The following is a 17,710-nucleotide window of genomic DNA, read 5'->3' on the forward strand; positions in this document are numbered from 1 at the left end:
TATAGAATGGAACCTGAACATCCTTTCACCTGTTATACAGATAGAATGGAACCTGAACATCCTTTCACATGTTATAGAATGGAACCTGAACACCCTTTCACATGTTATAGAATGGAACCTGAACACCCTTTCACATGTTATACAGATAGAATGGAACCTGAACACCCTTTCATATGTTATACAGATAGAATGGAACCTGAACATCCTTTCACATGTTATACAGATAGAATGGAACCTGAACATCCTTTCACATGTTATACAGATAGAATGGAACCTGAACATCCTTTCACATGTTATACAGATAGAATGGAACCTGAACATCCTTTCACATGTTATACAGATAGAATGGAACCTGAACATCCTTTCACATGTTATACAGATAGAATGGAACCTGAACATCCTTTCACATCCAGCTGCAATGGTAGCAAGGGCTTAAGCACATGAAAAAAGGCCATAAAACCCTAACTGGCTTTTGTAGACATGCAGCTCATGCAGCCACTCCAGACAACACGTGTGACAGTCTGTCTGCAGTAATTCTACCCCCCAAATCTTTGGGAGTTGTAAGCTGTTAGTTCTTATCAGATTTCCTCTTCTTTCTGTCTAATCAGCTTCTTTTGTTTTTGCTTTACAATATGCCCAATCTCAGCTACAGAAGCTGCTGTCCTGCCTGGGGTTTGGTTTGGTTTGAAATACATTTTAGGCTCTTTGCAGGGAATGCACCTTCTCTCTTAATTTTTAGGTCACTGACCAAACCATAGGCAGACTCTTGGTAGGAGACCATGTCTGATGGTAAGTGATTTTCCTATTAATTCACTCTTCATTTTGTACAACAATATGTTTGAAATAGGCAGGCAATAAAAGGAAACTGAGTATCTTTACATCTAAAACAAAGACAAAAAGTCCCTTTATATGAAGCCTTACATAATATTCTTAAGCAAATTGTTTGATCTATTTAACTTACTTCAACTGCACAACTGTTTCCCAGGAAGTTCCAGATTATTTGAATTAAACACTCACAAGTAAACTAAGTCTATGTAGGCTACAAGGATACCTGTGATCAAACCCATGAGCACTTCAAAGGGTCAAGGCATCCTCAGAGGCTCTGGGGATGAAGGGACTTTTCCAGTGTCAGTCAAGTTACTGCCCTACTTAATGTGAAGAAAAGAATAAATGATTTATTCTACTTCTCAGAGAGATGTGAGAGAGGAATGCCAAGAGGCAGCAAATTCAGTAGTTTCTGCAGTCCTGTTTCAAGTTCAAAGCCAGCCAGTTCTGTATGAATTAGAGGTTGTCAGCTCTACATTCACATATTCTGATTTTGGGGTCAGAAAGCCACTGTGATCCTCCAGTTTATACTTGGTCTAAAGGCTGTAATTCCACCAAAGTAGGCAGGTGGAAAATGGTACCATAGCAGGGAATCTTCTGAGAGCCCTGAGGAACTTGGAGGCTTTGGCAGAGCTGCCAGAGGAAGAGCCATCCTGCTCCTCCTTGTCCTCCTTGGGTTATCGAGCTCTTAGAGAAACCAGATGTATTTTCTAGATAGGTGACTGACAGTTTTCATAATTCACAGTTACCTGGTAGCATTCCTACCTTATTTTATACTTCCATTGCTCCCAGAAAAAGGCCTTCTGAACACTGTTTGGGGAATTTTGGTTGTTTGCTGCTTTTGTTGTTTCTTTGTTTGTTTTTGCCTCAAGTATTTACTATTTGATACCATTATCTATGTCCTGCTTTTCAATGGCCAAAGCCAAAAAAGAGACAACACACAGAAAGTACTCCAAGTGACACCAGCTTAGCAAAGGTCCTGCCCAAACCCTCCAGTGCAGTGCCCTGAGCAATGCCCAGCAGCAGCTCATCAGACTGAGCTCACCAGCACAGCATTACACAAGTCAGTAGTGCCATCCACACACACAAAAAGCAACTACTGTTTGATATCCCACAAGCAGCCATGAAATCTAATTTAAGAACTCCTTCAGATCACCAGAGTTGGGCATTCCACACAGATGGGTTCGTTTCATGGTGTATTAACATACCTGATAACACACACATACTAATTTTAAATACATTTCTCCATATCCTTCAAAGCTGGCTTAAAACTTTAAACTACTAATAAACCTGAATTAATATTAGTACTAAATTTCTTACCATTTTCCCCATAGCAATACTGAGGTATTAATTTTAAATGATGCATTTTTTCATTACAAAAATAGTAATTAATACATAAAATATATACCTAAAAACTATTTTCTTAAGCTGCAATAGAACTTGGAGATGTTTCCTTTAACAGTCATTGCAATGTAATTTCCTCCTGAGTACCAATCTCCTCTGGCCATCCAGATTCATGACCTTCTCTATCACATCACTTCCCCATCAGTCCTCCTTTCCTTCCTCTCTCAATTTCTTTATTAACTAAATTTGACAGGGTTTTTTAATAATGGCTTAAAAGAAACAGAGCACTGTGTTGTTTTGCAAAGAGCAAAGTATTTGCTTTTACTCTCATGGCATCTTATTCCTCATGCAGGATGTGCAAGCTCCAGAAATGAAGTGTGATGAGAACTGTCAACCCAAATGTGGGACTGCCCAGCTGCTGCCCCTGCAGTGTTTACCCCCGATATCACCTCCAGGATTCACCCCTCAGCAGGATTCATCCCCCTCTAGGATTCACCCCTGCTCTAGGATTCATCTCCCTGCAGGATTTAGTCCCCTGCTGGTCCCTGCAGTATTCACCCCCCTGCAGTGTTTACCCCCCGATGTCACCTGCAGTATTTACTTCCCTCCAGTATTCACCCCCTTGCAGGATCCACCCCCCCTTCAGGATTCACCCTCCTGGAGGATTTACCCCCTGCAGTGCCCACTCCCCTGCAGGATTCACCCCTCCTGCAGGATTTACCCCTCCTGCAGGATTTACCCATCCTGCAGGATTCACCCCTCCTGCAGGATTTACCCCTCCTGCAGGATTCATCCCCCTCCAGGACTTTTCCCCCTGCAATGTCCACCCCCCTGCAAGATTCACCCCCCTGCAAGATTCACACCCCAGCAGTGCCCACCCCCCCAGCAGTGCCCACCCCCCTGCAGCGCCCACCCCCCCCTGCAGCGCCCACCCCCCCTGCAATACTCACCCCCATGCAGCGCCCACCCCCTGCAGTGCCCCACCCCCCAGCAGTGCCCACCTCCCTGCAGTGCCCACCCCCCTGCAGTGCCCACCCCCTTCAGTGCCCACCCCCCAGCAGTGCCCACCCCCCCAGCAGTGCCCACCCTCCCTGCAGCGCCCACCCCCCAGCAGCGTCCACCCCCCAGCAGCGCCCACCCCCTAGCAGTGCCCACCCCCCTGCAGTGCCCACCCCCCTGCAGTGCCCACCCCCTAGCAGTGCCCACCCCCCTGCAGTGCCCACCCCCTAGCAGTGCCCACCCCCCTGCAGTGCCCACCCCCCTGCAGTGCCCACCCCCTAGCAGTGCCCACCCCCCTGCAGTGCCCACCCCCCTGCAGTGCCCACCCCCCAGCAGTGCCTACCCCCTAGCAGTGCCCACCCCCCTGCAGTGCCCACCCCCCAGCAGTGCCCACCCCCCAGCAGTGCCCACCCCCCAGCAGTGCCCACCCACCTGCTTGCTCCAGGGCCACCATGGTTGCCTGCTCGATGAGGTCGCGTTCGATGAAGCTCCTGAAATCCTCGCTGTACACACTGAGGTCTGGCAGCTGGAATGTGTAGATGGGCATCTCCAGGGGGAACTGCTCATTGCTGCAGTCGTTTGCTACGTGGGAGCGAGCGAGGGACACGATGGCTGAGCTGGCATGGGAGATCCCCCTGGAGAGACGCTTTTCTGGGGAGAAACCAAAGGGGGTTACTGCAACATGGCACAAAAGCAGGCAACAGCAAGTCTGGTGAAGGCACATTCATTTCCCTGAGGAATTTATTCCACTTGTTGTTTCCTACCTTCTTTGGGTTATTTCCCTACTGCTCAGCTCCTACTCTAGATCCCTATGGCAAGTCAAAGGAACTTGACTCTCCTTCTATTAAAAGCAACAAGATACGAAGAACAAGTATTCATACAAAATTTTTTAAAATGTATCTTAAGTTTTCAAAGATTCATTGGAAGAAAAATGTAATGGCAGACATATGATAATGAATTAATATTTTGAGAATATATATGTAGAGAATATATATGTAGAGAAGAGCAACGAGGCTGGAGAAGGGACTGGAGCACAAGTGCTGTGGGGAGAGGCTGAAGGAGCTGGGGGTGTTTAGCCTGGAGAAGAGGAGGCTCAGAGGTGACCTCAGCACTGTCTGGAACTGCCTGAAGGGAAGTTCTGGCCAGGTTGGGGTTGGTCTCTTCTCCCAGGCACTCAGCAATAGGACAAGGGGGCACGATGGGCTCAAGCTCTGCCAGGGGAAATTCAAGTTGGAGATCAGAAAAAATTTCTTTGCAGAGAGAGTGCTCAGGCATAGGAATGGGCTGCCCAGAGAGGGGGTGGATTCCCCATCCCTGGAGGTTTTTAAGGTGAGATTGGCTGTGGCACTGAGTGCCATGATCTGGTAAAGGGACTGGAGTTGGCCCAAGGGTTGGACTCGATGATCTCGGAGATCTTTTCCAGCCCAATCGATTCTATGATTCTGTGATTCTAACTCTTAATTTGACTTCTTGTGAATAAAAAAATCCAGCATTCTACAGTCACTTCTTAGTGACTATGTTATATTTCAGAACAATCTACCTGAAAACAATTTTAACATCATAATGCTGAATTTAAGAGTAACTCCAATTTTATGGAAATGTGTTTTCTAAGATCCTAATCCATGTAAACAACACACAGGTCAAAAGGAACTAGGAAAATAACAAGCCCTGTACAAAAGAATGCATTCTTTTATCAAAACAACTATGAGCTAATATCTTATACTATATTGAATATCTCTATGGACAAATGCTATGTAGGGAACAGCAAAGGGTCATGAAACACAATAAGTATTTGAGTGTTAAGAATGGGAAAAACACCACTATTGTATCATTTCACTTTCCTAAATGACTTCAGTTCTGTCACCAATAAGTGGGTAACAAATACTCTTTGTTCAGTCAAAATTGGTGGAGGTGTTTTCCCCCAGTTTAGTTTCTGCCCTGTACTCCTGTTTATATTTTTTTAAACTGAAATGAATGTTTTGTAGCTGCTTAAAATGGATATACAGCAAACATTATAAGTCTTTGCTCTCAGAAGTTTACCATTTAGCAGAAAGTTTCTGTCTGCACCCCACAAGGGCCACAGCTCAGAACCACAGCACCTTCCTGTGCCTCAGCCAGGCTGGGCTCAGTCTGCACCGAGCTGGGCTCCCTCTGGGCACCTCTGCAATGGGCATTGGCCAAAATTAGTACCAGAATGTCTCCTGGGCATTCTGCTGAGTTTATTGGCGAGTTGACACCAGGTGTATGGAGTTTCTGACATTCTTTTGACTACCCCTCCAGCACAGCACAGCACAGCCCTCACCTGCAGCTGCCTCCTCCACTCCTCAGTCCATAACAAACCCTCATTTCCCCTCTCTGCCCCTCCCTGAACATCTCCTCACGCTGGTTCCACATGTCAGCCAGAGGTGGTGCTCTGGCCATGAAGTCCTCAGTTTTGCCCTGGGTTTGCAGCCAAGTTACTGTCAGTCCAGGCAGTTAAAACCCCACACCATCTACAAAACACCAAATGGGCATTTCAGGGTAAACTATATCCCAGTGAGGATGAAGGGACACACTTTTATCAACCACAGTGTGCTGTTCCTCCTACCTTTCTGTACTCAGTGTTTTTAAGGACTCATAAGAAGCACTACAGTTCCTTTTCCTCTGATGGAAGTTAGCAATTTTAAAAAAGCTTTGCTGAAACTCCTAAGTACTGGTGCCATTTCATGTTTAATAGAAGGGGAGAGCCAGCAGGAGAAGGGAAAACCTTCTGTTCCTATTAATGACTGCACAGAAAGCCATCACCAGGCCAGTGCTATTACCTCCCTACATGACAAGCTGTCAGACCCGGAGATTCATTTTGGTGCAAACTACAGTTCCTTGAGAAATTAATAGAAAAAATGCAATCCAACAGTCTGAGGGAGAGATGAAATAAAACCCATAAAAGGTCTGCAAACAAAAAAGCAAATTCTAATGCTTATCATCTTGTACTGGAAAATAACTGCTGGATTTTTCTTAAGGTTTCAATTTCTATTCAGCAGGGGACAGGAGGCAGTCCTTAGTTCTGTGGAACTGAAAAAGAGTGACATTTTAAAGCTGAAAGCTATTCAAAGATTTCATATACCCTATTTACACACTGTAAGTAAGAATGTAAAGAGTGAAATAGGGATTTTTAAACCTTTTTGTTTGTTTGTTTCACTAAGTATAGATGGACTGTGACACCCTCTAATTAATTCCTTTTTATAACTACCACAGGACTGCTTGGGGAACAATGTGTTCTGTACTTTAATCAGACATTAAAAACCAACTTGCAGAACTGAGGCAAAGCTCAGAACCACAAAACCATGAAAAACAGGGTGCAGCAGCATCTCTGTGAGCCCTGGGACAATGACAGTTCCCAGGCTGAAGGGATGACTGCCCACTCTCTGCAGACCAGCCAGAGATGTGCAGGTGCCCTGAGGGCCTGGAGAAGAGTCTTACCTTGGGCAATGTCATCCTGCCTCTGCAGGCAGGGCCTCTCAGCCTTGGTCACCTGGGCAGGCTCGGGCTCCTGCTGCCGGTAGTACCTGCCCTCGTTGAACACCTGGGGCAGGTTGGCCGTGTGCACCTGCCGGAGCTGCTCATAGTCGTTCAAAGCCGCCGTCAGGTCCCAGTTCTTGCCTGCAAAACAGAGAAAGCCAAGGTGCTCACAGCACTGTGGGGAGCAGGTACAGCTGGGCAGGCTGGAACAGCCTTAACTGAACAGGGCAGTGCTGTGGGGAACAGTCAGGGCCTGCTGGCTTGGAGAGTAATCAGGAATTGGAATGGGCTGCCCAGAGAGGGGGTGGATTCTCCATCCCTGCAGGTTTTTCAACTGAGCTTGGCCGTGGCACTGAGTGCCATGATCTGGTAAAGGGACTGGAGTTGGACCAAGGGTTGGACCTGATGATCTCAGAGGTCTTTTCCAACCCAATTGATTCTATGATTCTATGAAATCCAAAATCTGTGACTTTTTGTCACACAAGACGATCAAGGTCAGGACTTCCCTTGCTCAGATTCCAATCAAAAGGCTCCAGAAATCAGCAATTTAAGATGAACACTAAATCCCACTGAGAGGGAGCAATCCTTCACATCTGTGCAGTTGTATTAATAATAAATAATAATTAAAAGGAATGACAGAAAGTGTTATAGCCCAAAACAGTGAGAAACTTTCTTATCCTTCTACTCACAGAACAGCAGACTGCAAACACAAAATACTTTAGGTCCCTTTGTCTCACACATCAGAGAGAACTCACTGTCTTGGAGACTTTAAAAGCCTTTTAGGTAGCAGGTAATACAGGACAGTGCTCAGTAACCAAACATGTAGTGAGAGGACTCAGGGAGTGGTTCCACATCTATGTGAGCTGCTCTTGGAACCTGCCAACACAGAATCCTCCCCAAGATTTGCTTCCAAGCTTCCCCTTCAGCAGATTGCTCTGAGCAGCACCCCCAGAATCAGGCCAATGGACAGAGAGTCAGAAGTCTGTTTAGGGCAGGAGGTGCAATGATACTTGTCAGTCTCAAAAATAACAAACATTGATTGAGGTGTGTGCATGCTGTTTCAAAACAGTCTTGCTAAATTACATGGATGTTCACCATTCTCCAAGTACTTGTTTCTAATTGGAAATATTTACTAACAAGAAAAGAGATCTTACAAATTATATGAGACTTTCACAGCATTCCACAAGTGCTTTTTCAAAGGTAATCTGATTCTGACTAATACATGATTTATGACACCATAAATCATGGTAGTTATTCATTTGAGGTGCTTTGAGAGGCTACATTACCTGAGCAGCAGTTAAAGATAACTTATGTGCTTACACAAAGAAGACAAGCTAAATATAGTACAAAGCAGTTTCAAGCAGACAAAAGAAAAGTCTTTTCCTGCTACACTCATATCTGTGAAGAAAAGAAACCTAACTGAAGAAGGAAAGAAATGACACAAACAGCTGCTCCCTGCAGGGTTGAGCTAAACTATCCCAGGCTCTGAGCTACTGAATAAAGTAGTGAGAGGAGAACTGGTACCATTGAGTAACAATATTATATACACCTTGAGCAGTACAGACTGTTGTATCTGTTATGCTGTAATCTCCTGTTGGAAAGTCTGGAGGGCAAAATGGAAATTCAGTGAAAACTGTCTGAGATCCTGAACAAGTCCCTGAGTTATTGCCAGCACTTTTTCACTCTGAATCCCATGTAGATTAAATGCTTATAGTGCAGTCAGGGCTCTGCCCTAACTTCATATCCCATCTCAATCCCATGGCACAACCCAAGCACAGAGGAATTGTGAGTGTGCTCCCAGCTGATGTGATCACTTACCAAGGTTTGGAGCAGGGATTGCTTTTCTTTGCTCCCAGTTTTAGAAGGCACTTAAAAAACATTTTTAAAATTCTTCTTCTCAACCATGAGAACAATAAAGCAAAACTTTTTTTTGTTAAAAAATTGGAATTGACAATAAATATAATTATAGGAAATGTAGCTGTCAGCAAAATAGTTTTATCTGAGTCCTGGCAATGCTACAAGTGCAGTGCTGTGTGACCCCCAACAGCAGCCTGGATTTATTCAGTACAGACCTGTGAGTGACAGACCCACACCAGTGGAACACAAACAGCATTTCTCTTGTGTCAGGGCATTCCCTACCAGTCTCTTGCTCATGATTTGTCTATGTTTAAATTCTGAAGCCAAGAAAAACTCCCTGTTCATGTGCTGTGACTGCTGTGTGACAGGCTTTGATGTAGGTAACAGGAAAGCAGAAAATCAGCAGACCAACAGAAACCCCACTGCCCTCAGTTTTAAGCCAAATGCAATCATCTTATATAAAACCTCTATCAAAAAAATTGCATTCAGCCCTCAGAAACCAGGCTCACAGTGGGCTGCACTTAAAACTACCCTGCACAGTGACTTGAGTTATGCTCCATGGTACATTGTAGAAACTGAACTTCTAAAACAAACTTGAAACCACACATCAATTAAAATTTCTACATCTAGAAGTATCTTACATAGAAAATGTTTATTTGCAAATCTCTCCATCTCCCTGGAGTCGTCCCCATCTCCTGAACAAAAGCACCAATTCAACACCAAAGCCTCAAACTTCACAGAACCAACACAGGAAACGATTATTGGACTCACTTTCTCCAGATTTGCTGGAGCCTCCAAGCATCAAAATGCAAGAAAAACATTTGTGCACCCAAGGGCAGGACTCTGAGCCTTGTCACAATGTCCTAATTTCACACAGACAGCTCTGAATGGGCTTCTGCTTCTCACAGGCCCAGCTCTGTCCCTGAGAAGGGATTCCTTCCCTCTGGATGGACCCTTCTTTCTGGATGGATCCCTTCCCTCTGGATGGATCCCTTCCCTCCAGGGTGTCACCTGCTCCACACAGCTCAGTGTTGGCAGAGAACTCGCTGGGGGTGCCTCGGTCCCACTGCCCATGGCACAGGCAGAGATGTCAAACAGCACCTGTGCCCATGCCAGCCCCTGAGGGCACCACTCATCACTGGTCTCCACTTGGACATGGAGCCACTGACCCCAACCCTTTGGGTGTGACCCTCCAGCCCATTCTGTACCCACGGAGTGGCCCATCCATCATATCTGTGTCTCTCCAGTTCAGAGACAAGGATGGCATGAGGGACAGTGTCAAATGCTTTGCACAAGTCCAGGTAAATAATGTCAGTCATTCCTCCCTCATCCTCCAGTGCTGTAATCCCAGAGCAACACTCTGTTATTTAATCTTTGGGTTTTTTGCTTTGTATTGTTTTGGCTAAAACTGTATCACTTAGCAGGGCTGTAACAGTTAAGAAATATATTGTCTTACACTTCTTAAATCACATACAATAAAAAATAGAGAACATTTCTAATTAATTATTAGAAAAAGCAAGCATGCAACTCTAACCCAGCCCCCCCAGCAAGCTTTCAAATATCCACCTACTCCAATATGTTAAAAAGAACATTGAAAGGTCATCAGCAACTCTTGTTTTAATGATAAACAAAATGCTTGAAATGATTCAACTAGGAAATATCTAAATAATAAGAACAACAATGAAGGGAAACTTGCAGCAATAACACAATAACACCTCCCCCCTCCCCATATATATATATATATACACACACACACATATATACACATACATATATACAGAACTTCAGCAAAGGAAAGGTTCAGAAGGGCAAGAAATGCTGCCTAAAGCAAAACAGCACCCACTGATGCAGTGGAATTACAGCCATTATGGGACAGCACAAACTGAGAGGGCAACAAGCCAATTTTAAGGTGGAGAATAACCAGAGGAAGGCACTGGATATAAAGACATTAGCTCTGAAATGAACCTGTAAGTGCAATTTGAGGGCAACACAGAAACACCCAAACCAACTGCTGATAAAGCAACCCCCAAGTTCAGTTTAAATGCAGTCCCTTCTTCCTACTTGGCATGAAGTAGATGAAGAAATATTACCAGGCACAAGGCAAGAAGAGGAACCCAAGATCAGCTTTATTCCTTCCAAAAAAACTCATATGCAAAACTAGAATAAAGTTAGACCATAGGTTTTAAAACAAGATTTGATTTTGGTCCCTGCTCTCAAAGGAAAATAATACAGCAGTGCCATTTTATTAATATTTGCCTCATTTTCTGCTAGAATGCCAAGTCACTCAGAGCTGAACAGGCAGCTGGAAATGACAGCTCTGATCTCTGCCTAACAAGACATTGGTGGCAGCTCAGCTTCCTCTTCCCTTTGCCAAGCCTTCCACAAGAGAACTAAAAAAGGAACAGGCTGAGGGAGAGGAGAATGAGAGCCTATTTTGGGGGAGTTGTTTTGCACACTCAATCACATGTCAGCACTGTAGGTTTCTCTCTCCCTCTCTATCAATTCCCTGCTTTCCTTTGAATTCTGCTTATAGTCTGTTCTTTGAGGAGATGCCCACCAGCTGCATCTCTCTCCTGTTCCATGGGCTCAGTCTCCTTTATTTACTGCTCTCACATCCTGCCTGGAAAGCCACTCTCCCAATTTCTGCCTTGATTTTCAGCTATGGATACCTCAACCAAGTGCTGTTTGAAGCTGGACAGCAAATGTTTTATATAATGGTAAAATGCTATTTCATTTATATTAATAAATGAAATCATTTATACAAGTCAAAGAGCAATTTTTCAGTTAAATATATTATTTTTTTATTTGGGAAGTACCCATCCAAAAATGAAAGTAAAGCTGGAAAATAACATTTCTAAGAAACAAATGGTTTAGCCCATGTGTAGAATCCACTAACATAGAACTGGCACAGCTAACAATATATAGTTGAAATTTAGGGATATTAATTTACAATTAATTTGGAATAGCTCTAAGCATCTTAATAAATATAGAATCCAATACCAGAATTTTAGCTCACATAGCCATGAAAATGTTTTAAGTTGCTCTTTTTTCACAAATGTAACAGCAGGAGGAAGGGAATGCTCCTGGCCTTTATTGGAAGTAAAAATATTTCAGATTACTGGTTTTGATTTTTTTAATTGGAATCAAGGGGGGAACTGAAAGTAAATTTTTTCACATACTTGTCATTCTTATTTTTTATTCATTCATACATGCACCTTAAATTGCCCCATAAATCATGTCTGTGCTGCACTAGACATACCAAGTGAAAATGTGGGCTATTAAAATCACTACTGAACATGGGCAGGGATGACTGAGTAGAACAGGCCAACTCATTCTGATGGGGGGTTTTGCCACAACCTTAAATAGATAAGTGAATTCCAATTCTTTTTGCTTTCCTGGAGTTCCTATTTTCAGAAATGATGCTAAACTGATGAAAACACAAAATGCTTCCACATTTAATGGAAAAACTCATTGAAAATAATACAGATTGTGTTCTTCTATGCCCCAAACTATGTCCTTTTTAAAAATTAGCTTGTGTGTTTGATTGCCTTGCAACCACTTAGTTTCCTATAGCTAATAATTTCATCATGAAAGACAGGATACTAATACAACCCTAAGGCTTAAAAACAGGGGGCTATATATTTTTGAAGAATATATAGGGGAAAAGAATGAGTAAAAATCTTGTTCTGGTGCATAACATTCAATGTCAGATTTAAAAACAATTTTTAGAAGTTTTTTTAAACTTAGGAAAAGATACAGAGGCTCACACTGCTCTTGGAGCACAAGATCAAGCTCAAAAAGAAGCCTTTTTCTCAGGGAATAATATTGAAAGGCTGTTGGATTTACACTGATGGGAATGCTCTTGTTTTCAGGCAAGTTGATGGAATTGTGGGCGTTTTTGGAAGCCTACAGTCTATGTTTTTTTCCACAGTCTTCTTTCCTCCTTAAATGGAAGGGCACTGAGACAAGATCTCGGGTCTGCAGCAGATGCTTTTGATACAAAGTGATCTGCCTTAAGCACATCTGATTCCTGAACCATCACAGTGTAATGTCAGATCCAGTTTCCCAACGAGTCAAATGCTGCTGAGAGCCAAAGCAACTGTCCCAGTCACTCTCCACTCTGGGATTTGCTGACATATGTGGTGCTCAGAGATTCCCCCCAACCCATGATTCTATTATCTGGTACAGTCAGCAAATAGCTTGTGGTGTCCTTTTCTTTGTGTAGGGACATACTCATCATTCTTTGGCTGATCTTTAATTATTAAGATAAAAACATCAGGATTTGTATCTTGGAGATGCCATGAATTTGAGGACATTCATCTGTCTTGCAGAGGTAATTCCTGCTGGCTGTTTACTTTAAAAGTCTCTACAGGATGAGAGAGAAAGGTGCAAACAGCTGTCAACCAAGTGTCCTCCCTGGAGTACTAAACAAGAAGGATGAGAATTGCAAAGTCTTGCAATCATAACCACGCTGAAAGAATTGTCCTTCCCATGTTAATAATTCAGCTGTAATAGCAGCTGACAATTGGGGCAGGGCTGGTAGGAAGCTTTCTGTGAGCTGAAGAGGATGATGGAAGCAGTCTGGGTGGTCCAGGACAGCATTCAGGTGGAGAAAGCAAGGAGTGCTGACCAGAGGAAGCCAAAGTCCTTCAGTGTAAAATGGACACAGAGGCACCAAGAGGAACAAGTGACCAAACCCAGACATGAAGTGTTCTGGGCACAAGACACTGCCAGTCACTAACAGAGCAGTCAGAGTGCTACAGCTTCTGATGGAAGGCAGGTTCTGATGAGCACAGCTCAGCTGAAGAATTCAGCCCAGAAATAGCTCACTCAGCTATTGCTCAGGCATGCAGGCACACCCTGGGCACCAGACAAACTCACACCAGCACAGAGAAGGGGAGATGGGAGCCCCCTGAGCTGTTTGAGTTGGCTGTGCATGGTCCCCAGGAGGGGATCCTTCTCATGATCTCAGCTACCTTGGCTTCCCACCCTAGATGTGGGTGTGCAGTTACTGGGATGTTCAAAAACAAGCAATAAAAAAGATTTTAAGATACTGGTAAAAACAACCTGACACAAATCAACTGGAATTAATACACCTGTCTGTATATACACATTATTTTCTAAAATCTCTTTGCCTCTTCATTTCAACTCTGGAATGGACACTTACTGAAAGATCTGTGTCAAGCATCACTAGAGGAATGTTTCAGTGAGACAAGAAGCTGTGCTCAGTGGAAGAAAACTGCATGGATTTTACCAGCAGGACAGGCAGAGTATAGAAAAATCAACTGAGCCAACATTTTGGACAGCTTGTGGCAGTGTAGAAAGTCCCTATGCAATGTATAGATTTTTCAGCTATATTTGTACAACAGTGTGTGTTTAACTCACCCATGCATTGCCAGGAGGAAGAACACACACTGTGCACAATAATGTCCTGCTACAGCCACAGCCCAAAGCAAAACATGCTGAAATCATTGGATAGGGAAGCAGAAACTGGTATCTACAGGACAGTGAAACTGAAAAAACTGCCTCCAAAACATGAATAGAAGAAACAGTATCAGCAATGGCTCTGAAAAAGAGGTGCTATTCCTCAGGAGCAGGATGTGAACATCCAGTCTGAGCAAGTTCTGAAAACAGAATTTGTGAGAGGGATAGAAAGAGCAAAGGGCTTTGGGGCCATAGCAGAACTGACCCAAACTTGTTGTTACATGAAAATGAGGGCCTACACAAGCAGGTTTTTTTGGCTCAAAGTCCACTGTCCACATGACTCTCAACAACTTAAAACACAGCAATCTAACACTGAGGAGTTTTTAAGGCTTTTGTTGGAAACCCCTGCCTTAGTATCATTTATCATCTGTGGTCAGCTTATTACAAGAGTTGACTTAGCAAGAATGCTGAGAAATCTCAGTTCTTATAGACCAGAGTTCTCTTTTTATGACTGGGATTCTTGCTTTGAGCAGTGAAATGGCTGTGTCCCCAAACTTACCTTCCAGTAAGTCTCTTGCCAGACCTGGTTCTGCCCCTGTGGACCGAACAAAGTCTGACAGGACTGCATCCATATCAAGAGTCATGTGATCATTCAGAGATGCTGCCAGACATGCAGCTGCAGTGGGATTCACTGGTTGGCTACAAGGTGTCCATCTGCCAAGGAGAAACAGGCCTTTAGAATGCATTCCAAAGTGATGCAAACCACATTTTTGCTCTCTTCTCCACACAAGACTATTAAAAATGCCAAACCATTCAAGTCACAGCATATTAAAACAAACAGCATTTGTCATGCATCTCTGCCTTAGCCTGGAAGATGTTGATCACTCATACTGGAAGGTTTTCTCTATCTTAACATCTCATATTTTTATTGATTTTTCTCATGTGCAGCTTGTAAATGATGCTGCAACTTGAAGCCTCCAATTCAGCTACCCCAGGGGCTGCTCATTAAAACCACCATCACCATTTCATTGTCACTGCTCATAAACTGCAGTTTGGCAGGTATTTCAGTGGCTGGCCAGCCTAGAGCTCTTCTGCTTTACTAACACATATCCACCAGAGCTTAGTATTCACTCTTTTATTTGCCTTGTCAGTATAACTTCTATAATTTATAGATACTGCGCTGGGTCTGGCTGGGATGGAGTTAATTTTCTTCATTCCTTTCCTAGAGCTGTGGCTCAAGGAGCATTGATACCACATCAGTAATTTATTGACTGGTGGGCAGTGCTCACACAGCCACAGCCTTCTCAGTGTCCCACTGTGTCCCACAGAGAGGGGCAGAGGTGGGCAGGAGGCTGGCAGGGGGCACAGCTGATATTACAGTGACTTACAAGGTTTCTTTGCTTTATTATTTTGTTTTATTTCACTGATGAAATGCTGTTGCTGCTGAAAGTTGTGACTGTGTTTCTGAGCAGTCTGTGGGGGGCAATCCCACCAGGGCACTCTCCTGGGCACACTCACCCAGGGACCTGTTAGGAAGCACATCATGCTTTGCCCCAAGTGAAGAGTGACACAATATCTGGCACGGGAATTTTTCTTGCCAAATGCATAAATAACAAAAATACATCTGGTCTCCTGCATTTTGTACCTACTGTTTTGTTCCTGGAAAGAGGAAACCCATATTTCTAGGCAATGCTCCCTAAAAATACCAAATAAAACTTAAAGCAGGCACTCCTAGAGTAGCTGATGCCAGGCAAGCTATTAAGACAGCTGGAATTAAAAACACAGTTATCCTAAAGGCATTTCTGTATTTCTACCCTGCCTGGACTGCTGCAGAAATAGTGCAAAGCAAAGCAATCAGGATGAGGTTCAACAATACACAACATAAAGAAAAGCTTATGTTAAACTTTCATGCCTGTTATTCATCATTGGTCAAAGTTTACCTTTGAACATGAACTGGAGTTTTCCTGTTAATTCCTCCTCACAGGCTGAGTTGCAACTTTACCCCGTGCCAAGGGTAAGGATGGGCATGGAGATTTTCTACTGGCAGCAGATGATGTTGGTTGGCTCTTGATTGCACCACAGCTACAGAGAAATAAACTGTGAAAGGAATTGGAAACCAGTTGATGTCACTGTCCCCCAGATGAATCCCAGTCCTCTCCTACTTGACAGGCAACTACTTGGTAATATTTAGCCTTAAAAAGGGAATGCCTTTGCTTTCTTAGAAATTACCTTTTTCTGCAAGTACCAATCCCTGCTGAAATGCAAACCTGCCCCAGGAAGGTGGGGTCCTTCTCAGCCTCATCCATGAGGACTGGCCACTAAACCCAACTTGCTCCAACAAACTAGAAGCTTGTGGGATGCAAAATCATAGAATCATAGAATCAACTGGGTTGGAAAAGACCTCCAAGATCACCAAGTCCAACCCTTGGTCCAACTCCAGTCCCTTTACCAGATCATGGCACTCAGTGCCACGGCCAAGCTCAGTTGAAAAACCTCCAGGGATGGGGAATCCACCCCCTCTCTGGGCAGCCCATTCCAATGCCTGAGCACTCTCTCTGCAAAGAAGTTTTTTCTGATCTCCAACTTGAATTTCCCCTGGCAGAGCTTGAGCCCATCGTGCCCCCTTGTCCTATTGCTGAGTGCCTGGGAGAAGAGACCAACCCCCACCTGGCCAGAACTTCCCTTCAGGCAGTTCCAGACAGTGCTGAGGTCACCTCTGAGCCTCCTCTTCTCCAGGCTAAACAGCCCCAGCTCCCTCAGCCTCTCCCCACAGCACTTGTGCTCCAGTCCCTTCTCCAGCCTCGTTGCTCTTCTCTGGCCCCACTCCAGCCCCTCAATCTCTTGCCTCAACTGAGGGGCCCAGAACTGAACTCGACACTCAAGGTGTGGCCTTCCCAAGGCAGAGTCCAGGGGAAGGGTCACTGCCCTGGGCCTGCTGGCCACGCTAGTTTGGATCCAGGCCAGGATCCCCTTGGCCTTCTTGGCCACCTGGGCACACTGGTGGCTCCTGTTGAGCTTCCTGTCCCTCAGTCCCCCCAGGTCCCTCTGCCTGGCTGCTCTCCAGCCACTCTGTGCCCAGCCTGGAGCGCTGCAGGGGGTTGGGGTGGCCAAAGGGCAGGACCTGCACTTGGCCTTGTTGAACTTCATCCCATTGGAATCAGCCCATCTCTCCAGTCTCTCCACATCCCTCTGCGGAGCCCTCCTGCTTTCCAGCAGGTCGACACTCCCTCCCAACTTGGTGTCACCTGCAAATTTGCTGATGATGTTCTCAATCCCCTCATCTAAATCATCAATAAAGATGTTAAACAGGACTAGACCCAACACAGACCCCTGGGGAACACCACTGGTGACCAGCTGGATGCAGCTCCGTTCACCAGCACTCTCTGGGCCCGGCCCTCCAGCCAACTCCTGACCCAGCAGAGGGTACACTTGTCCAGGCCATGGGCTACCAGCTTTTCCAGGAGTAAATTATGTGAGACAGTGTCAAAGGCCTTGCTGAAGTCCAGATAGACACATCCACAGCCTTCCCCTCATCCACCAGGGGGTCACCTGATCATAAATAGAATAGAAGACTGGAATAGACCTTAAGAATCACAGAATCAATTAGTTTGGAAAAGATCTTTGAGATCATCAAGTCCAACTTCTGACTGACTAGCACCTTGTCAACTAAACCACAGTACTAAGTGTCATGTCCAGTCATTTCTTGAACACCCCCAGGGTGGGAAACATTTATGTTTTTGTACTGTATCATTGTGTTTGGGCC

General features: G+C 44.6%; 1 protein-coding gene across 6 annotated transcripts in view; it reads right to left on the bottom strand.

Annotated features, from left to right (window-relative positions):
* Positions 1–17,710, bottom strand: part of OTUD7A (OTU deubiquitinase 7A) — a 177,035-nt gene that overhangs the window by 37,833 nt on the left and 121,492 nt on the right. For 5 of the 6 annotated variants that reach the window (XM_071567986.1, XM_071567987.1, XM_071567989.1 and 2 more), the window contains 4 exons: positions 15,888–16,044; positions 14,507–14,661; positions 6,628–6,807; positions 3,601–3,819 (listed from right to left, as the gene is read on the bottom strand). In XM_071567986.1, the coding sequence (XP_071424087.1) occupies positions 3,601–3,819; positions 6,628–6,807; positions 14,507–14,591 (484 nt within the window). In that variant the 5' untranslated portion in view covers positions 14,592–14,661; positions 15,888–16,044. The remainder of the gene's footprint in view (positions 1–3,600; positions 3,820–6,627; positions 6,808–14,506; positions 14,662–15,887; positions 16,045–17,710) is intronic. The other variant, XM_071567988.1, reaches the window with a different exon arrangement.

The sequence above is a fragment of the Pithys albifrons genome, chromosome 13 (assembly GCF_047495875.1).
Source record: "Pithys albifrons albifrons isolate INPA30051 chromosome 13, PitAlb_v1, whole genome shotgun sequence".
Classification (NCBI taxonomy): Eukaryota; Metazoa; Chordata; class Aves; order Passeriformes; family Thamnophilidae; genus Pithys; species Pithys albifrons.